General features: G+C 53.8%; 1 protein-coding gene across 3 annotated transcripts in view; it reads right to left on the bottom strand.

Moving 5' to 3' along the window:
- The window catches only part of LOC103627879 (protein argonaute MEL1), a 35,586-nt gene extending 13,746 nt beyond the window's left edge, over positions 1-21,840 (bottom strand). The window contains exons 1-6 of one of the 3 annotated variants that reach the window (XM_023300094.2): positions 21,513-21,840; positions 21,333-21,422; positions 20,784-20,983; positions 20,490-20,563; positions 20,328-20,422; positions 20,215-20,246 (exon numbers count right to left, since the gene is read on the bottom strand). In XM_023300094.2, the coding sequence (XP_023155862.1) occupies positions 20,215-20,246; positions 20,328-20,422; positions 20,490-20,563; positions 20,784-20,937 (355 nt within the window). In that variant the 5' untranslated portion in view covers positions 20,938-20,983; positions 21,333-21,422; positions 21,513-21,840. Of the gene's footprint in view, positions 1-20,214; positions 20,247-20,327; positions 20,423-20,489; positions 20,564-20,783; positions 21,470-21,512 lie in introns of those variants that run through there. The other 2 variants (XM_008648185.3, XM_023300093.2) reach the window with 2 other exon arrangements.
- Positions 21,841-22,156: the final 316 nt, after the last annotated feature.

The following is a 22,156-nucleotide window of genomic DNA, read 5'->3' as shown; positions in this document are numbered from 1 at the left end:
CAAAAGTACCTGTGGGTGATTTGCCGGACCCGGTCCCCTGGCGACGGGGTCCGAGGGCTCGATGCCTCCCTCCGATGGGATTCCGTTACAAGATCGTTCCCGCTGGTCTCGGAAATGTCCTAGGGTACCTCGGGAGCGTAGCCCGAGCCTCGGTTATGTATCGAACGTACCCCTGGTCATCCCTCGCTCGGTGTCTGAGGCGACTGTGAACCCTTCGGGGGCCAGCCTTCGAACCCCTGATCAGTAATGGGCGCGGAGCCCGAGTAGCCTGAGGCGGCCATGGAGCCCTTCGGGGGGCTGGCCTTCGAACCCCTGACCAGTAGTGGGTGTCGGGCCCACGCGATCTGAGGCGGCTGTTGAACCCTTGGGGGCCAGCCTTCGAACCCCTGATCAGTAATGGGGGGCTCGGAGCCCGGTTCCTTCGCGGAGAAGGATCCCTTTCGGGGTATCCCCCTTCCCCGGTCCCTGTTGCAAGAGATAGAGAAAGAGGAAAACGGAAAAGGATACGAAATCGGACGACGTGGCGTACCTTTTCTGAAGCAGTTATTACGGCGAAGGTGAAGCGTCGCGCGCTCCTCCTACCAGAGGCGCCGCGTGTCCCGCCGCGGAGTTAATGCGACGGGGCGAGTGGTTGGCGGGGCGGCCGTTGCGCGCGGGTGATCCGTTCGAGGAACGGGTCACGGGTGCACCGTCTTCACGCCGTGAGAGGAGGCTCTCTTGCTGTCTCAGGATGGGACGTGAGCCTGGCTGACGACGTGACCGCTGCGCCCGCCCGCCTGCCACCGCTATTACTGCCGGCCCACTTTCGGTCGCTTTGACCGACGCGCCAGTCTGGCGCTGTTGGGTCGCCTCGAGTCGTGGCATAGGCTTCGCAACCGAAGAGGCGCGATGGTGGCACAAGTGGCGGTGCGGTTGCTTGCATGCAGCAACTGGCGTGCCGGTTGCTCGACGCGTGGGCCTGGGTTCCAAGCTGGCGTGTCAGAAGTCGGAGAAGCGCGTCCATCTGGCGTGGTTGCATGCCGCCTGCATGGCTGCCCGCCCCTTCTGCCCGTTGGTCTGGGCGAAAATGGGGGGTCGCCTGTAACCGCTGGACGGTCGTACGCACCATGCGCGGCGGTTTGGCTTCTTCTGCCCTGAGCCGGCTTGCATGACATGCGGGACCCAGCCCCCGAGTCGCAGGGGAGGGCCTTGGAGCGTGTTGGAGAAAACTCGGCCCGCGGCGCCTGGGGGCGCACGTAGGGGGAGTTGCCTTTAAAAGGAGGGAGGCTCCTTTCGTAAGGCAACCATGTCTTCTTCCTCCCTTAAGCGCCGGGTCTTCCCGTCTTCCAAGCCCCCGGATGGGGGATATCCGCCGCCTTTCCGCCTCCTCGTTGGAGGAACGCAACTCCATGGGAGTTGGTACCTCTCAGCCATCGTTCGGCTTCAAGGATTTTCATCACGCAGCCCGGTCGCACCCCTTCACCGGCGGTCACCCGAGATGGCGACCTCCAGCTTGATGGTGGGGGAAAGCGAGCCGGGCTGCGGCCTCTGCCCCTTCCTCAGCCTCAAGGATTTTCATCACCAAGGCTGGGGAGGGGAGAGTGCCGAGTTGGGGTCGGCCCCTGCGTGGGCGGTGGCCCGCTCCTTCACTCAGTGATGGGGGGAGAAGCGGGCATTGCCCGTGGCGTCCGGCAGCTGCAGCGTGCCTGGTCTTCAGCCGCGAGTGGCTTCGGGGCCCCTTGCGGCGTCGGCGTCTGCCACGGCAGCCGGAAGAGGTTCTTCCGCCGGCGCGGCGGCCGGGACCGGCCACGGGCTGACCTCCAACTTCTACGGCCTTCTGCCCGTCCTTGCCTCACGAGTTTTGGCACGGGCGGGGGCCTCCTGACAGCGGCATCCACCCTGAGGTCAGCGTTGCCGCTGTTCGGCCCCCCGGAGCAGAAGTCGCCGTCGTCGCCACTGCTGGAGCAGGTGACGGCGCGCCGTTCGTCGGTCTTCCGTTGCTCCGCAGGCCTTCCCCCTCGGAGTGGGGTTGTTCGTACCTGCGGAGGGGGAACCGGAGTTCCGTTTGTAATGGCACTTCGAATGCCAGTGAATTCGTTCATTGTGGCTGTCGAGGCCTGAACGTGTATGTAATTTTGGCACGGAGCCGTGTTTTTTCCTCATTTTCGAGCACTAAGTCTCGCCTGTTTGATTGTCTGAACCGCTTCACCAAGCATGAGTTGCCCCATGTCAAGGTGACGGGTGAGGTATCCGTATCCCGGAGGCATAGGAATCCCTCGGCCCGTTCGGCCTTGTTATGTGAGGCTCCTCTAGCTTAGTTGAAGAGACCCCTCGGCCGCCCTTTGGTGGATCGAGGCCGGGGGTAGCGATATCAGTATGAACAGAGGCGGAGTTGACTCGAGAATGGGGAACCTGGTTGGCCGGAGCCTAGCCGTGTTGCCCGTCAGCGGAGCCGACGCCCAAGTCGGTCAGTCGAGGCCTCGGATCGGGCTAGCGCCCTTGGAAGCCGGTTGCCCGAGGCCTCAGGGGTAACCGGTTGAGCCGCCTGCTCGGGCCGGATTCCTGGAGGAGCCCCTGGACCTCGGCGCCGCCCGAGGCTGGGTCGGGCTTTGCTGTAGACGTCGTCGATGCCGAGGGTGCTACGGCTCCCTTCGGCGTGAAGACCCGAGCCTGCAGGATCAGATCATCTTGTAGCGTGCGCTTTCTGCGGCCGCCGAGGCCAGAAGAACACGCCCTCGCCGCGCTTGCGAAGCTGCGTCTTTTTTCCTCCTGCTTCGAGCATCTGGACTCTGTCGGTAACAGGGACGTTTGTGTGAGCAAGAGTTGCTTTTCGCGGAAGGGACGAGTGAGGTATCCGTATCCCAGAGGCGTGGGAATCCCTCGGCTCGGTCGGCCTTGCCACTTACGCGTACTTTCACCCGTCCATGAGGCCCTGTCCCCGACTTAGTCGGGAAAGCTTGAAGGACTGCTTCGGCAGGAGAGCTTCCGAACGTGATGACTCGTTCGGTCCACGGAGTCGCTTTACCCGAGCGCAAGTTACTTATCGCAGAAAGGGACGAGTGAGGTATCCGTATCCCGGAGGCGTAGGAGTCCCTCGGCTCGGTCAGCCTTGGCTGCTTACGTGTACCTCGTCGTTTCCAGGATCCGCTTTCCGAAGTAGTCAAGAGGCACGGAAGAAACCCTGCTAAAAAGAGATCCTTTTTCGAGGAAAAATTCGACGCAGAGGGGGTCTCCCCCCTTTTAGCCCCCGAGGGAGGGTCGGGCTTTGCCGGGGCTAGGCCGACCCTTCCTTGACAACTAAACTTTGCGTAGGTGCGAGGTATATGGACAACTTGAAAACATCTTAAGGGTAGAAGCGACGTAGCTGTTTGATGTTCCAAGCGTTGCCGTAGATCTCGCCTTGATTGTTGGCCAGCTTGTATGTTCCGGGCTTCAGAACTTTGGCGACGACGAATGGCCCTTCCCAGGGGGGCGTGAGCTTGTGCCTCCCTCGGGCATCTTGTCGCAGCCGAAGCACCAGGTCGCCCACCTGGAGTTCTCGGGACCAGACCCCTCGGGCGTGGTAGCGTCGCAAGGACTGTTGATACCGCGCCGAGTGTAGCAAAGCCCTGTCCCGAGCTTCCTCCAGCTGGTCCAGCGATTCCGCTCGGCTAGCTTGGTTGCTTTGTTCGGTGTATGCCCTCGCCCTCGGGGAGCCGTATTCCAGGTCAGTGGGCAAGATAGCTTCAGCCCCGTAGACCAGGAAAAACGGCGTGAAGCCCGTGGCACGACTCGGCGTCGTCCTTAGGCTCCAGACCACCGAGGGGAGTTCCTTCATCCATCGCCTGCCGAACTTGTTGAGGTCGTTGTAGATCCGAGGCTTGAGCCCTTGTAGAATCATGCCGTTGGCACGCTCTACTTGCCCATTCGACATGGGATGAGCCACGGCGGCCCAGTCCACCCGGATATGGTGATCCTCGCAAAAATCCAAGAATTTTTTGCCGGTGAACTGGGTGCCATTGTCGGTGATGATGGAGTTTGGGACCCCGAAGCGATGGATGATGTTGGTGAAGAATGCCACCGCCTGCTCGGACCTGATGCTGTTCAGAGGTCGGACCTCGATCCACTTGGAGAATTTGTCGATGGCGACCAGCAGGTGCGTGTAGCCCCCGGGCGCCTTCTGCAAGGGGCCGACGAGGTCCAGACCCCATACAGCGAAGGGCCAGGTGATGGGTATTGTCTGCAGAGCCTGAGTGGGCAGGTGCGTCCGCTTCGCATAGAATTGGCACCCTTCGCAGGTGCGGACAATTCTAGTGGCGTCAGCCACCGCCGTTGGCCAGTAGAAGCCTTGCCGGAAAGCATTTCCAACAAGGGCTCGGGGTGCTGCGTGGTGGCCGCAAGCCCCCGAGTGTACTTCTTGCAGCAGTTCCCGGCCTTCGGCGATGGAGATGCATCGCTGGAGGATGCCCGAGGGGCTGCGATGGTAGAGCTCCTCTTTGTCGCCCAGCAAGACGAATGACTTGGCGCGTCGCGCTACCCGCCGAGCCTCGACTTGGTCGAGGGGTAGCTCTCCTCGACGGAGATATTGCAGGTACAGGGCCTGCCAATCTTGGTCTGGCGTGGCCCCGCTCTGCTCTTCCTCGATGTTCAATGCCCCGCCTTCGGGGGCCGAAGGTACCTCGGGCCGGCCCGAGGTTACCTCGGGCTGAGCCGAGGGTACCTCGGGCCGAGCCGAGGGTATCTCGTGCTGAGCCGAGGGTACCTCGGGCTCGGGCGCGTCGTCGAGCTTGACGGAGGGTTGATGCAGGTCCCGGGAGAAGACGTCCGGGGGGACTGTCGTTCGCCCCGAGGCTATCTTCGCTAGCTCGTCTGCGGTTTCGTTGTAGCGCCGAGCGATGTGGTTGAGCTCGAGCCCGAAGAACTTGTCTTCCAGGCGCCGAACCTCGTCGCAGTAGGCCTCCATCTTCGGGTCGCGGCAGTGGGAGTTCTTCATGACTTGGTCGATGACGAGCTGCGAATCACCGCGGGCGTCGAGGCGTCTGACCCCTAGCTCGATGGCGATCCGCAATCCGTTGACCAGAGCTTCGTACTCGGCCACATTGTTGGACGCCGGGAAGTGGAGGCGCAGCACGTAGCGCAAGTGCTTTCCGAGGGGCGAGATGAAGAGCAGGCCCGCACCGGCCCCCGTCTTCATCAGCGACCCGTCGAAAAACATGGTCCAGAGCTCCGGTTGGATCGGAGTCGTTGGTAGTTGGGTATCGACCCATTCGGCCATGAAATCCGCCAACACTTGGGACTTGATGGCCTTCCGAGGGGCGAACGAGATCGTTTCGCCCATGATCTCCACCGCCCACTTTGCGATTCTGCCCGAGGCCTCTCGGCACTGGATGATCTCCCCCAGGGGGAAGGATGACACCACAGTCACCGGATGGGACTCGAAGTAGTGTCGTAGCTTCCGCCTTGTCAGGATCACAGCGTACAGCAGCTTTTGAACTTGTGGGTAGCGGATCTTGGTCTCGGACAGCACTTCGCTGATGAAGTAGACCGGCCTCTGAACGGGCAATGTATGCCCTTCCTCCTGCCTCTCGACCACAATCGCGGCGCTAACCACCTGAGTGGTCGCGGCAACGTAGACCAAGAGGACTTCTCCGTCCGCCGGCGGCACCAAGACCGGCGCCTTTGTAAGGAGTGCCTTCAGGTTGTCGAGGGCTTCCTCGGTCTTTGGGGTCCAAACGAAACATTCGGCCTTCCTTAAGAGGCGGTACAGAGGCAGACCTCTTTCACCGAGGCGTGAGATGAAGCGGCTCAGGGCCGCGAGGCATCCCATGACCCTCTGTACCCCTTTTAAGTCCTTGATGGGTCCCATGCTGGTGATGGCCGCGATCTTCTCCGGGTTGGCCTCGATGCCTCGCTCGGAGACGATGAAACCTAGGAGCATGCCTCGGGGCACCCCGAAGACACACTTCTCAGGATTAAGCTTGACCCCTTTCGCCTTGAGACACCGGAATGTCACTTCAAGGTCGGAGAGGAGGTCGGAAGCCTTCCGAGTCTTGACTACGATGTCATCGACGTAGGCCTCGACCGTGCGACCGATGTGTTCGCCGAACACATGGTTCATGCACCGCTGGTACGTCGCACCTGCATTCCTCAAGCCGAACGGCATGGTGACATAGCAGTACATGCCGAACGGCGTGATGAAAGAAGTCGCGAGCTGGTCGGACTCTTTCATTCGGATCTGGTGATACCCTGAGTAGGCATCGAGGAAGGACAGGGTTTCGCACCCAGCAGTGGAATCCACGATTTGGTCGATGCGAGGCAGAGGGTAGGGAACCTTCGGACATGCTTTGTTGAGACCAGTGTAGTCTACACACATCCGCCATTTCCCCCCTTTCTTCCTCACAAGCACAGGGTTGGCAAGCCATTCGGGATGGAATACCTCTTTGATGAACCCTGCCGCCATTAGCTTGTGGATCTCTTCGCCAATCGCTCTGCGCTTCTCCTCGTCGAATCGGCGCAGAGGCTGTCTGACGGGTCGGGCTCCGGCCCGAATATCCAGCGAGTGCTCGGCGACATCCCTCGGTATGCCGGGCATGTCCGAGGGACTCCACGCAAAGACGTCGGCGTTCGCGCGGAGAAAGTCGACGAGCACTGCTTCCTATTTGGGGTCGAGCCCGGAGCCGATCCGGATCTGCTTGGTGGTGTCGCCACTGGGGTCGAGGGGGACGGCCTTGACCGTCTCCGCTGGCTCGAAGTTGCCGGCATGGCGCTTCACGTCTGGGACCTCCTTGGAGAGGTTCTCCAGGTCGGCGATGAGGGCCTCGGACTCAGCGAGGGCCTCGGCGTACTCCACGCACTCCACGTCGCATTCGAACGCGTGTTTGTACGTGGGGCCGACAGTGATGACCCCGTTGGGGCCCGGCATCTTGAGCTTCAGGTAGGTGTAGTTGGGGACGGCCATGAACTTCGCGTAGCATGGCCTCCCTAGCACGGCGTGGTAGGTTCCTCGGAACCCGACCACTTCGAACGTCAGGGTCTCCCTTCGGAAGTTGGAGGGTGTCCCGAAGCAGACTGGGAGGTCGAGTCGCCCGAGGGGCTGGACGCGCTTCCCAGGGATGATCCCGTGGAAGGGCGCAGCGCCTGCTCGGACGGAGGACGGATCGACGCGCAGGAGCTTGAGGGTCTCGGCGTAGATGATGTTGAGGCAGCTGCCCCCGTCCATCAGGACCTTGGTGAGCCTGACATCGCCGACAACGGGGTCGACGACGAGTGGGTATTTCCCCGGGCTTGGCACATGGTCGGGGTGGTCGGCCCGGTCGAAAGTGATGGGCTTGTCGGACCAGTCTAGGTAGACTGGCGCCGCCACCTTCACCGAGCAGACCTCCCGGCGCTCTTGCTTGCGGTGCCGAGCCGAGGTACTCGCCGCATGCCCTCCATAGATCATGTAGCAGTCGCGGACCTCGGGGAACCCCCCTGCTGGGTGATCTTCGTTCTTGTCGTCGTCGTGGGCCCTGCCACCCTCGGCGGGTGGCCCGGCCCTGTGGAAATGACGCCGAAGCATAACGCACTCCTCGAGGGTGTGCTTGACGGGCCCCTGATGGTAGGGGCACGACTCCTTGAGCATCTTGTCGAAGAGGTTTGCACCTCCGGGGGGTTTCCGAGGGTTCTTATACTCGGCGGCGGCGACAAGGTCCGCGTCGGCGGCGTCGCGTTTCGATTGCGACTTCTTCTTGCCTTTCTTCTTGGCGCCGCGCGGAGCAGACGCCTCGGGGGCTTCTTCCGATGGGCGGCCCTGGGGCTGCTTGTCCTTTCGGAAGATAGCCTCGACTGCCTCCTGGCCAGAGGCGAATTTGGTGGCGATGTCCATCAGCTCGCTCGCCCTGGTGGGGGTTTTGCGACCCAGCTTGCTCACCAGGTCGCGGCAAGTGGTGCCGGCGAGGAACGCGCCGATGACATCCGAGTCGGTGATGTTGGGCAGCTCGGTGCGCTGCTTCGAGAATCGCCGGATGTAGTCCCGGAGCGACTCCCCCGGCTGTTGCCGGCAGCTTCGAAGGTCCCAGGAATTCCCGGGGCGCACGTATGTGCCCTGGAAATTGCCAGCGAAGGCTTGGACCAAGTCGTCCCAGTTGGAAATCTGCCCCGGAGGCAGGTGCTCCAACCAGGCACGAGCAGTGTCGGAGAGGAACAGGGGGAGGTTGCGGATGATGAGGTTGTCGTCGTCCGTTCCACCCAGTTGGCAGGCAAGGCGGTAGTCCGCGAGCCACAGCTCCGGTCTCGTTTCCCCCGAGTACTTTACGATAGTAGTCGGGGGTCGGAACCGGGTCGGGAATGGCGCCCGTCGGATGGCTCGACTGAAAGCCTGCGGACCGGGTGGTTCGGGCGAAGGACTCCGATCCTCCCCGCTGTCGTAACGTCCCCCACGCCTGGGGTGATAGCCTCGGCGCACCCTTTCGTCGAGGTGAGCCCGACGGTCGCGTCGATGGTGCTCGTTGCCGAGGTGGCCCGGGGCCGCAGGCGCGGTGTTGCGCGTGCGCCCGGTGTAGACCGAGGCTTCTCGCATGAATCGGGAAGTCGCGGCATGAGGTTCCGAGGGATATCCTTGCCTTCGGGATGCAGTGCTCTCGGCCCGCCGGGCCGCGGCGCCTTCCAGGAGATTCTTGAGTTCTCCCTGGATCCGCCGACCCTCGGTGGTTGACGGCTCCGGCATCGCGCGGATGAGCATTGCTGCGGTTGCCAGGTTCTGACCGACCCCGCTGGATGCGGGCGGCGGCCTGATCCTGACGTCGTTGGCGACGCGGTGCTGGAGACCTTGGGGCAGATGACGTATTTCTCCGGCCAGGGGTTGGCCCACCCATGCCTGTCCGACGTCCCGACGGATCGGCTCAAGCGCTCCCGTTCCCTCGTTGAGCCTGGCCTGCGCCTCGCGGACTTGCTCGAGTTGTGGGTCGTAACCCCCCGCCGGAGCGGGGACCACAGCTAGCTCCCGTGGGATGTCGGCGCGAGGCACCGGCCTAGGGAGATCACCATCCTCCGGCATGCCAAGATGGTTGCCTTCGGTGGGATTCCCTAGCTCGATGTGGAAACATTCGCGGCTTGGGCCGCAGCTCTCGTCGCCAAGGCTGCGGCTTCCATCGGAACAGTCGAACAGACAGTAGTCACATGCGGCCATGAAGTCCCGCACGGCACTGGGGTTGCCAAGTCCGGAGAAATCCCAACCGATGCTGGGGTCGTCATCTTCCTCGGACCCAGAGGGCCCGTAGGTCGAGACGTCCGTCAGTCGGTCCCAAGGCGACCGCATACAGAACCTCAATGGGGTTGCACTCGCCTCAATGAGAGCGCCCGCCAAATCGAGGTCGTTTGGCGGGTGGAGGCCGAGTCGAAATGACGCAAGATGGGAGTTAGTCGTTACCTTTTGATCGACGAGGAGCGACGTAGTCACATCGGGGACTGGTTGCGCCGTCATCTCTGGTTCGAGGGCGACGTCCTGCAGGCTTTCCGCGAGCGCGCCGGCGTCGTCTTCTTGCTCAGGGTCAGCGTGCCGCGGGGGGACGACGCTCGCCTCCGTCTCGAACACGAGGTCGACGTCCGGCGTGCCTCCCGTCGGGGCGTCGGGGGCGTCGATTCGCTCGACGGCTGACGAAGCGCGGCCTCCCGTCTGGCCTTGACGGCTCCGCCTTCCCCTCCGTTGGCGGGGGAGAGAACGGAGCGAGCCCGAATATGGCTCTTCCACCATGCGGGGAAGACGTCGTCGATTCCGCCGCCGGCGGGCGGGTTGTCGGCCGTCATTGTCGTGGTCGCACGGCGGTGGAAGAAGTATCATGTCGTAGCTGCCGTCGAAGGACATGAACTCGAGAGCCCCGAAACGAAGCACCGTCCCGGGCCGGAGAGGTTGCTGGAGACTGCCCATCTGGAGCTTGACGGGGAGCTATTCGTCAGCACGCAGCGTGCCCCTACCTGGCGCGCCAACTGTCGGCGTTTCGAGACAGGGGGGTCCCTAAGCCGACGAGTGAGTGTGCTGCGTGCCCCAGCCCAGATGGGTCGAGCGCGTGGGCGAGCGCGGAGGGGGGAGAGGCGAGGCGGCCGGAGCCGAGCGTGAGAGAGGTGGAAGTCCCGCGGCCTTCGTGTTCGTCCCGCGCCCAGGTCGGGTGCGCTTGCAGTAGGGGGGTTACAAGCGTCCACGCGGGTGAGGGAAGCGAGCGGCCCCAAGAGAGCGCCTGTCCCGTCCTCGGTCCCGCGCGGCCAACCTTCTCTGAGAAGGCCCTGGTCCTTCCTTTTATAGTCGTAAGGAGAGGATCCAGGTGTACAATGGGGATGTAGCAGAGTGCTACGTGTCTAGCGGAGGGAGAGCTAGCGCCCTAGGTACATGCCAATGTGGCAGCCGGAGAGATCTGGGCACCCTGCTGGCGTGATGTCGTGGCTATCGGAGGTGCGGCGGAGCCTGATGGAGGGACAGCTGTTGGAGCGGTCGAGTCCCTGCTGACGTTGTCCTGCTGCCGTAAGAGAGCTGGGGGCCGCCGTCGTCATAGAGCTCGTGGAGCGCCATCATTGCCCCTCTGGCGGAGCTGGCCGGACGAGACGCCGGTCTTGTTCTCCGTGATCCGAGTCGATTCGGGGTAGGATGATGATGACGTTTCCTGTTGACGTGGCGGTCTGTGCTCTAGGCAGGGCGACGTGGGGTTTCCTCCGAAGCCGAGGTTGAGTCTTGCCTTCAGTTGCCGTGGCCGAGCCCGAGCCAAGGGGTCGGGCGAGGCGGAGGTCGTTCGGCCGAGGCCAGGGCGGAGTCCGAGCCCTGGGGTCGGGCGGAGCGGGGTTCGTCGTCTTCCGGGTCTTAGCCCGAGTCCGAGCCCTGGGGTCGGGCGGAGCGGAGTTCGCCGTCTTCCGGGTCTTAGCCCGAGTCCGAGCCCTGGGGTCGGGCGGAGCGGAGTTCGCCGTCTTCCGGGTCTTAGCCCGAGTCCGAGCCCTGGGGTCGGGCGGAGCGGAGTTCGCCGTCTTCCGGGTCTTAGCCCGAGTCCGAGCCCTGGGGTCGGGCGGAGCGGAGTTCGCCGTCTTCCGGGTCTTAGCCCGAGTCCGAGCCCTGGGGTCGGGCAGAGCGGAGTTCGTCGTGGCGCCCTTGGCAAGGCCTGATTGCCTGTTAGACTCATCCTGTCGAGTGGCACTGCAGTCGGAGTGGCGCAGGTGGCGCTGTCCTTCTGTCAGACTGGCCAGTGGAGCGGTGGAGTGACGGCGGTCACCTCGGCTCTGCCGGGGGCGCGTGTCAGGATAGAGGTGTCAGGCCACCTTTGCGTTAAATGCCCCTGCAATTTGGTCAGTCGGTGTGGTGATTTAGTCAAGGTTGCTTCTGAGCGAAGCCAAGGCCTTGGGCAAGCCGGTGATGTGTCCGCCATAAAAAGGGGGCCTCGGGCGAGACAGAAGTCTCTCGAGGTCGGCTGCCTTCAGCCGAGGATAGGCTCGGGTGAAGCGTGATCGAGTCACTCGTGTGGACTGATCCCTGACTTAATCGTGCCCATCAGGCCTTTGCAGCTTTATGCTGATGGAGGTTACCAGCTGAGAATTAGGCGTCTTGAGGGTACCCCTAATTATGGTCCCCGACAACCGTGGTATTCAAGTGGGTCTTTGGACCACTTGAGAGGGGTTGATTGCAACCCTCGTCCGTTGGGACGCCACAACGTGGAGTAGGCAAGCGTTGGTCTTGGCCGAACCACGGGATAAACCACTGTGTCAACTCTGTGATTGATCTCTTGTGGTATTGTGTTTTGTTGAGACTCCTTTCTAGCCACTTGGCATTTATTGTACTAACACTTAACAAGTTTTTGTGGCTATAAGTTTAAGTTATACAGGATCACCTATTCACCCCCCCCCTCTAGGTGCTCTCAATTGGTATCAGAGGAGTTCTCTTCAAGAAAGGGACTAACCGCCCGAAGAGATGGATCCTAAGGGGAAGGGAATCGTGATCAACGACAAGGAAAAGGAGTCCTTCGTCAACGAGCCAAAAGATGACAAATCCAACGACTCTGGCTCGGGCCACAGACGTAAAGATGGGAAGAAGAAGAAGACAAGGCGCATCAAGGAGATCGTCTACTACGACAGCGACGAATCCTCTTCTTCCCAAAAAGACGACGACAACGACTACAGGAAGACGGTCAATTCGAACTTTTCATTTGATTATTCTCGTATTCCACATAGTTCGAATTCGCATTTGCTTTCCATTCCTCTTGGCAAACCTCCACACTTTGATGGGGAGGACTACGGATTTTGGAGTCACAAAATGCGTAGTCATTTATTCTCTCTCCATCCAAGCATATGGGAGATTGTAGAGAATGGAATGGAATTTGATAGCTCGGATAGCCCTATGTTTATTAATGAACAAATTCATAAAAATGCACAAGCTACTACTGTGTTGCTAGCCTCTTTGTGCAGGGACGAGTACAATAAGGTGAGCGGCTTGGACAATGCCAAGCAGATATGGGACACCCTCAAGATTTCTCACGAGGGGAACGACATCACCATGCTCACTAAAATGGAGTTGGTGGAGGGCGAGCTTGGAAGGTTTGCAATGATAAGGGGCGAGGAGCCAACCCAAACATACAACCGGCTCAAGACCCTTATCAACAAAATAAGGAGTTATGGAAGCACGCGATGGACGGATCACGACGTCGTCCGCCTAATGCTAAGGTCATTTACCGTTCTTGATCCTCATCTCGTGAATAATATTCGTGAGAATCCCAGGTACACGAAGATGACGCCCGAGGAGGTACTCGGAAAATTCGTAAGCGGGCGGATGATGATCAAGGAGGCAAGATACGTGGACGACGCCTTGAATGGACCGATCAACGAGCATCAATCCCTTGCTCTCAAGGCAACAAGTAGCAAGGTGGCACAAATTGAGGCGGCCAGACTTAATGATGAAGAGATGGCTCTCATCATCAAACGCTTCAAGACGGTGCTAAAAGGTCACAAGGGGCAGCCAAGCAAGACCAAGACAAAGGGGAAGCGCTCATGCTTCAAGTGCGGTAAGATTGGTCATTTTATCGCTAACTGCCCCGATAACGATAGTGACCAGGAACAGGAAAACAAGAGGGAAAAGAAGAAGAATTACAAGAAGGCCAAGGGCGAGGCACACATCGGAAAGGAGTGGGATTCGGATTGCTCCTCCGACTCCGACAATGAAGGACTCGCCGCCACCGCCTTCAACAAGACATCCTTCTTCCCCATCGAGCGTCACACATGCCTTATGGCAAGGGAGAAGAAGGTGAGTACTCGAGACTCCACTTATGCTCCTTCTAGTGATAATGAGTCTAGTGATGATGATGACATAGACTATTCATGCTTATTCAAGGGTTTAGATAGATCTAAGATAGACAAAATTAATGAATTGATTGATGCCTTGAATGATAAGAATGTGCTTTTAGAAAAGCAAGAGGATTTGTTGTATGAGGAACATGACAAATTTGTAGAAGCACAAAAATCACTTGCATTAGAGATTAAGAGAAATGAAATGCTTTCTTGTGAGTTGTCTACATGTCATGATTCAATTGCTAGTTTAAAGAGCAAAAATGATGATTTAAATGCTAAACTAGAAAAATCTAGTAAATCAACATCTTGTGTAGAACATGTTGAGATTTGCACTAAGTGTAAAGATTTCGATGTTGATGCCTGTAGTGATCATTTAGTTTCAATTTCCAAACTAACTGAAGAATTGGCTAGTCTTAATGCCCAACTTAAGACTAGCAAGAATGAATTTGATAAACTAAAATTTGCAAGGGATGCCTACACTATCGGTAGACACCCCTCAATTAAGGATGGACTTGGCTTCAAGAGGGAAGCCAAGAACTTAACAAGCCATAAGACTCCCATTCCCGCTAAGGAGAAAGGGAAGGCCCCTATGGCTACTAGTGTTAAAAAGAACCATGCCTTTTTGTATCATGATAGAAAAAATTCTAGAAATGCTTTTAGAAGTTATGATGCTTATGATTCACATGCTTTTGATTCTTATGCTATGACTGCTTCTAGTTCTCATGTTGTGCAAGATAGAAATGTTGGTAGAAGAAATGTTGTTAATATTCCTAGGAAAGTTAATGAGCCTTCTACAATATATCATGCTTTGAATGCTTCCTTTGCAATTTATAGAAAGGATAGAAAGGTAATTGCTAGAAAGTTAGGGGCAAAATGCAAAGGTGATAAAACTTGCATTTGGGTCCCTAAAGATATTTGCACTAACCTTGTAGGACCCAACAAGAGTTGGGTACCTAAGTCCCAAGCCTAAATTTGCCTTGCAGGTTTATGCATCCGGGGGTTCAAGCTGGATTATTGATAGCGGATGCACAAACCATATGACGGGGGAGAAGAAGATGTTCACCTCCTACGTCAAGAATAATGATTCCCAAGATTCAATTATATTCGGTGATGGGAATCAAGGCAAGGTAAAAGGATTAGGTAAAATTGCAATCTCAAATGAGCACTCAATTTCTAATGTGTTTTTAGTTGAGTCCTTGGGATATAATTTGCTATCTGTTAGTCAATTATGCAACATGGGGTATAACTGTCTATTTTCAAATGAAGATGTGTCTGTCTTTAGAAGAAGTGATGGTTCACTAGCTTTTAAGGGTGTATTAGACGACAAACTTTATTTAGTTGATTTTGCAAAAGAGGAAGCCGGTCTAGATGCATGCTTAATAGCTAAGACTAGCATGGGCTGGCTGTGGCATCGCCGCTTAGCACATGTGGGGATGAAGAACCTTCACAAGCTTCTAAAGGGAGAACACGTGATAGGTTTGACTAACATGCAATTCGAAAAAAGATAGACCTTGTGCAGCTTGTCAAGCAGGTAAACAAGTGGGAGGAGCACATCACAGCAAGAATGTGATGACCACTTCAAGACCCCTGGAGCTGCTGCATATGGACCTCTTCGGACCTGTCGCCTATCTGAGCATAGGAGGGAGTAAGTATGGTCTAGTTATTGTTGATGACTTTTCCCGCTTCACTTGGGTGTTCTTTTTGCAGGATAAGTCTGAAACCCAAGGGACCCTCAAGCGCTTCCTCAGGAGAGCTCAAAATGAGTTTGAGCTCAAGGTGAAGAAGATAAGAAGCGACAACGGGTCCGAGTTCAAGAACCTTCAAGTGGAGGAGTTCCTTGAGGAGGAAGGGATCAAGCATGAGTTCTCCGCTCCCTACACACCACAGCAAAATGGTGTGGTAGAGAGGAAGAACAGGACGCTAATTGATATGGCAAGGACTATGCTTGGAGAGTTCAAGACCCCCGAGCGATTTTGGTCGGAAGCCGTGAACACGGCTTGCCACGCCATCAACAGGGTCTACCTTCACCGCCTCCTCAAGAAGACGTCGTATGAGCTACTAACCGGTAACAAACCCAATGTATCGTACTTTCGTGTATTTGGGAGCAAGTGCTACATTCTAGTAAAGAAGGGTAGAAATTCTAAATTTGCTCCCAAAGCAGTAGAAGGGTTTTTGTTAGGTTATGACTCAAATACAAAGGCGTATAGAGTCTTCAACAAATCATCAGGTTTGGTTGAAGTCTCTAGCGACGTTGTATTTGATGAAACTAATGGCTCTCCAAGAGAGCAAGTTGTTGATTGTGATGATGTAGATGAAGAAGATGTTCCGACGGCCGCTATACGAACTATGGCGATTGGAGAAGTGCGGCCACAGGAACAAGATGAACGAGATCAACCATCTTCCTCAACTATGGTGCTACCCCCAACTCAAGACGATGAACAGGTTCATCAACAGGAGGCGTGTGATCAAGGGGGAGCACAAGATGATCATGTGATGGAGGAAGATGCGCAACCGGCACCTCCAACCCAAGTTCGAGCGATGATTCAAAGGGATCATCCCGTCGACCAAATTCTGGGTGACATTAGCAAGGGAGTAACTACTCGATCTAGATTAGTTAATTTTTGTGAGCATTACTCCTTTGTCTCTTCTATTGAGCCCTTCAGGGTAGAGGAGGCCTTGCTAGATCCGGACTGGGTGTTGGCCATGCAGGAGGAGCTCAACAACTTCAAGCGCAATGAAGTTTGGACACTGGTGCCTCGTCCCAAGCAAAATGTTGTGGGAACCAAGTGGGTGTTCCGCAACAAACAGGACGAGCACGGGGTGGTGACGAGAAACAAGGCTCGACTTGTGGCAAAAGGTTATGCCCAAGTCGCAGGTTTGGATTTTGAGGAGACTTTTGCTCCTGTGGCTAGGCTAGAATCAATTCGTATCTTGCTAGCATATGCCGCTCACCATTCTTTCAGGTTGTACCAAATGGATGTGAAGAGCGCTTTCCTCAACGGGCCAATCAAGGAGGAGGTGTACGTGGAGCAACCCCCTGGCTTCGAGAATGAACGGTACCCCGACCATGTGTGTAAGCTCTCTAAGGCGCTCTATGGACTTAAGCAAGCCCCAAGAGCATGGTATGAATGCCTTAGAGACTTTCTAATTGTTAATGCTTTCAAGGTTGGGAAAGCCGATCCAACTCTTTTTACTAAGACTTGCAATGGTGATTTGTTTGTGTGCCAAATTTATGTCGATGACATAATATTTGGTTCTACTAACCAAAAGTCTTGTGAAGAGTTTAGCAGGGTGATGACGCAGAAATTCGAGATGTCGATGATGGGCGAGTTGAACTACTTCCTTGGGTTCCAAGTGAAGCAACTCAAGGACGGCACTTTCATCTCCCAAACGAAGTACACACAAGACTTGCTAAAGAGGTTTGGGATGAAGGACGCCAAGCCCGCAAAGACGCCGATGGAAACGACGGACACACAGACCTCAACAAAGGAGGTAAGTCCGTTGATCAAAAAGCATACCGGTCCATGATAGGTTCTTTGCTTTATTTATGTGCTAGTAGACCGGATATTATGCTTAGCGTATGCATGTGTGCTAGATTTCAATCCAATCCTAAGGAGTGTCACTTAGTGGCGGTGAAGCGAATTCTTAGATATTTAGTTGCTACGCCTTGCTTCGGGCTCTGGTATCCAAAGGGGTCTACCTTTGACTTAGTTGGATACTCAGACTCCGACTATGCTGGATGTAAGGTCGATAGGAAGAGTACATCGGGGACGTGCCAATTCTTAGGAAGGTCCCTGGTGTCATGGAATTCTAAGAAACAAACTTCCGTTGCCCTATCCACCGCTGAGGCCGAGTATGTTGCCGCAGGACAGTGTTGCGCGCAACTACTTTGGATGAGGCAAACCCTCCGGGACTTTGGCTACAATCTGAGCAAAGTCCCACTCCTATGTGATAATGAGAGTGCTATCCGCATGGCGGAAAATCCTGTTGAACACAGCCGCACAAAGCACATAGACATCCGTCATCACTTTTTGAGAGATCACCAGCAAAAGGGAGATATCGAAGTGTTTCATGTTAGCACCGAGAACCAGCTAGCCGATATCTTTACCAAGCCTCTAGATGAGAAGACCTTTTGCAGGCTGCGTAGTGAGCTAAATGTCTTAGATTCGCGGAACTTGGATTGACTTATAGCATACATGTGTTTATGCCATTGATCATGTTCCTTATGCATTTTGTTGCTTATTGATGGTGCTCAAGTTGTACAAGCACTCCCCGGACCTCACAAGTCCTTTTGCAAGTGATGCACACATTTAGGGGGAGATGTGCTACAACTTGACCCTTTGAGACTAACCATTTGTTTGAGTTTGCTTGATTTAGTCTCGAAGGAGAATTGAAAGGGAAAAGGTGGACTTGGACCATGCAAGACTTCCACTGCACTCCGATGAGAGGGTAACTTATTCCAAGTTCATCTCTATGATCTTATTGCCTTTGTCCTCTTAATTGAAGATTTTGGTGAGGCAATGGGGTTAAAGGGCCAAGATTGATCCCGTTTTGGTGCTTGATGCCAAAGGGGGAGAAAATAAAGGCCAAAGCGATAAATGGATCAGCTACCACTTGAGATTTTGAAAATAGTAGAATAGAGCTTTTCGTTTTGGCAAAACTCTTTTATTGTCTCTCTTATAAAAAAGGGGGAGTTTTTGAAATCTGTGATCAATCTCTTTTGGAATAACTCTCTATATGCTTCAACATGTGTGTTTGACCTAGAGATAGAGATTTGAGTTTGATTTGCAAAAACAGACCAAGTGGTGGCAAAGGATGATCCATATATGCCAAAATTGAATAAAACTCAAATTTATTTTTATTTTGAAGTGATTTTGCACCTGTTCTAGTTGCTTTATGTTGTGTTGGCATAAATCACCAAAAAGGGGGAGATTGAAAGGGAAATGTGCCCTTGGGCCATTTCTAAGTATTTTGGTGATTGAGTGCCAACACAAGTGCTTAAAGGTGAAATCATGCTTGTGGATGGACAAAGTGCAAATCAAGAGCAAAGGTATGTTTCTATGTCTTAGTACATTGGTTTTGTGTACTAATATACTTGTCTAAGTATTGGAAACAGGAAGAAAAAGAAAAGAAAAGAGTTGGCTGTGTACAGCCAAGGGGCTGTTTCGGTCTGGGGCACCGGACTGTCCGGTGGTGCACCGGACAGTGTCCGGTGCGCCAGGCTGCCTCGGCCGAAGAGGCCGCTCTCGGGAATTTTGCTGATGGCGTACGGCTAAAATTCACCGGACTGTCCGGTGTGCACCGGACTGTCCGGTGAGTCAACGGTCGGCCGCGGATTCTGCGCGCGACACGTGGCCAAGCCAACGGTCGGAAGGGGCACCGGACTGTCCGGTATGCACCGGACATGTCCGGTGCGCCAACGGCTCCCAGATCTGCAACGGTCGGCTTCGCCATTTAAGGAAAGGAATAGGGCACCGGACACTGTCCGGTGTGCACCGGACTGTCCGGTGCGCCCGATGACAGAAGGCAAGGATGGCCTTCCTGATTTGTTCTCAACGGCTCCTAGCTGCCTTGGGGCTATAAAAGGGACCCCTAGGCGCATGGAGGAGCACACCAAGCATTCCTACAACATTCTTAAGCACCAAGACATCGATTCCGCGCATTTGATTCATTGTGATAGCATCTAGAGCTCTTGTCGAGTTGCGAACTCTTTGAGTTGTGTTGCGAGCTCTTGTTGCGACTTGTGTGCGCGTTGTTGCTTTGATCTTTTGAAGTCTTGTGTGCGTTGCTCATTCCCCCTTTGCTCTGTGTTCTTTGTGAACTTCAATTGTAAGGGCGAGAGGCTCCAAGTTGTGGAGATTCCTCGCAAACGGGATTGAGAAAAAGCAAGCAAAACACCGTGGTATTCAAGTGGGTCTTTGGACCACTTGAGAGGGGTTGATTGCAACCCTCGTCCGTTGGGACGCCACAACGTGGAGTAGGCAAGCGTTGGTCTTGGCCGAACCACGGGATAAACCACTGTGTCAACTCTGTGATTGATCTCTTGTGGTATTGTGTTTTGTTGAGACTCCTTTCTAGCCACTTGGCATTTATTGTGCTAACACTTAACAAGTTTTTGTGGCTATAAGTTTAAGTTATACAGGATCACCTATTCACCCCCCCCCCCTCTAGGTGCTCTCACAATGGACAACAAATCAATAACTGGGTATGCAAAAAAAATGGGGATGGAAGTATACGAGGTGTCTCAACTTTTGGTAAGTTTGATACATGCATGTATTGTTTCCATTTTGCATTTGTACGGCTGGTCCTCAACAATCATCTTATCCTAGCCGAATCATTGGCCCTAGCAGCTGCCTGCTTGTAGCTAAATCACTGGAAGAGTAAGAAGTACAAGAAGGGAAAATGTAGGTACAGAAAAAAAAACATGGTCTATTCTATTATGGGGAACTGCTACTATGCATCACAAACTGAAATCATGATCACTGTAAATGAAAAACTGGTAGCACAAGCACCAGGAATTTAGAATAGTGAAGTAAGTTTATGGTATTCGAAGAGAAAATTTGTTCATGGTATTTAAGAATGAAGAGATATAGGAGTTTACATGTGATTCAACTTTATTTATTTAGCATCAAAGTCTGGGCCATTTCTTTTGAATGGTTTTTGTCTCAGTTCATCAATCTCAAACAGGTGGTACATGAAGACTAAAAAGTAAGCAAAAATCTAGACAGAAAAGGTATAGGTCAAACAAACAAGAAACATTTCAGAAAAAAGCTATGGCACTTTCAGTCACACAAATAGAAGCATCAGCCTAAACAGAAAAAAAGAACATGGTCTATTCTATTATGGGGAACTGCTACAATGCATCATAGATTGAAAGCCAGGATCACTGTAACCAATAAGAAATGAAGCAACAATACACTTGACTAATCACACAAAGAACTTGGTGAAACTGGCATATAGACTTACCAACTGAGACAGCGCGCGTGCATCGTGCGTATCTGCATTTGCAAAACAAAAAAAAAACTTGAGTTTAGATGGCAGCAAATATATATTGGGGATCAGGATCAAGCTAAGCTTACGTGTAGCACAGGCTGTTTGTAAGTATCTGCAGCCCATCAGTCGAGAAACGGTTTTCATCGTAGAGGACATGATAGTGTATTAGCCTGCTGGTTCCCTAGAGAAACGAATCTACATTCAGAGGGACGAATATAACACACTATCAAGTACCTGCTAAAACATACCTGAATTCCAGCATGGCTACAAAGGTAGAAATCAAACTCCCGCGGATGACAAATCTCGGTATCAACCACAGATCCTGTGTATTTTAATAGGAAGAAAAGAGTCACAAATTACAGCCAACATGCATGTATGTGTTCAAAATAGTATCATGCTTGTGTTAGAAGTGGAGATCTCCCAAAGATACAGTATGGCTAATGTGGCGGTTGTCATTAAACCAACCAGGGTCCAATCTCAGTGACAAGCAAATGCTAATGCTAAGGTTGTCATTAAACAAGGATGAACATCACGGTACTAACCAGGAAGAATGTTCCCACTTCTGTCAGTAACATCTCTCCTTCCATGAACTCCAGGGAAGAGCCTTGTGTGGTGCCTTTTCTGTATTATGACAAATGTCACTGGGGGTAGATACCCATCTTCCAGAGAGGCATAAGCCTTCCTTATCGCGTCCATTTCAAGGATCAAAACATGGTTGAATTGTCCTTCGCTTATTCCATCCCTAAATAAACAAAACAAAAGCAAAGGAAGTCACGAAATGAAGGCTTCATCCACGTATTTGCTTTCCTTTTGCAAGACAGTACAAGCCATGGTATCCCTGGGAAATCTGATTCACTTCTTGAATTTTTTGAATGCTGTTGTGTCATCTAGTTCTCCTCTGATGTCCAGAGGATATGGCTCCCCGTTGACCACGGCGAATGGATTCATCTCAAGAAATGAGAAATCCGTATGGAGATGGAGCATAATTATTATAAACATGGCAAATAAGAAAATATAGGGACATGAAAATTTCTTAATTCACTACAGCAGGCAAATAAACATTTCCCAAATCTGTGGAAGAGAGTAAATACTCCTTTAATGAAGTCACCAAATTTTCTGTGTGGCTGATCAGCAAATAGGTTCCTCAACTTCACTGAACCTTGAAGTGAGCATGATCTAGTCTGCAAAAGGTTCACATGAAGAAAATTGGTGAACATTAGAAAGTGAATTTGGAAACAAACTGAAGTTATGCATATAGCGGCACTAATCACCATTTATCATAATAACATCTGCAAGGTAACGCGTAGCCGTCAGCACAGAGGCTTGTCTCAGAATTTGAGAAATCAGGCTAATGCCTGCCAGCAGTGGGAACATGCACGCACACCAAATCAGATGTGCCAACAAACAGCTGCATCACCAAACCAATTCTTTTTGGATTGTCAAATGGTCACTTGAGTATTCGTTTGAGAGAAGAGAAGATGTCCACTCCAGTGGACAACTGGGCAATTTGTCAGTGAAAAAGACAGTAGAGTTCAGTCCAGATATGGTGCTCTTGGCTGTAGAGGAAGCATCAGCAGGGGGCCAAGTTGCCCCCCAGTCTATAATTCTATCGCAACTCGGGCCATGGATTAAATTCCAGGGGGGATCATGGCAGGGACAAAGAGGGTGAGGAACTTTATCCTATGTTTTTGGGTCCCCAGTGCATGCGTGTGGTTGTATGGAAACTTTTTTTATTGTACAAGCACAATTTCCCCCAGATATTATAGCCCCCCAAATGGCCAACTCAACCACAAGAGAAGATAATGAGATTATAACTGGTGTACAGCAGTACAGTTACAATACACATAATACTTGCAACAATTTTCAATGGTAGGTATAATGGAACTGTTTCTGAGCTGTAACGTGTGGTCTTGTC

Source organism: Zea mays, chromosome 5, assembly GCF_902167145.1.
Source record: "Zea mays cultivar B73 chromosome 5, Zm-B73-REFERENCE-NAM-5.0, whole genome shotgun sequence".
Classification (NCBI taxonomy): Eukaryota; Viridiplantae; Streptophyta; class Magnoliopsida; order Poales; family Poaceae; genus Zea; species Zea mays.
The sequence above is the reverse complement of the archived record's forward strand: the minus strand, read 5'-3'. Positions and strand labels throughout refer to the sequence as shown.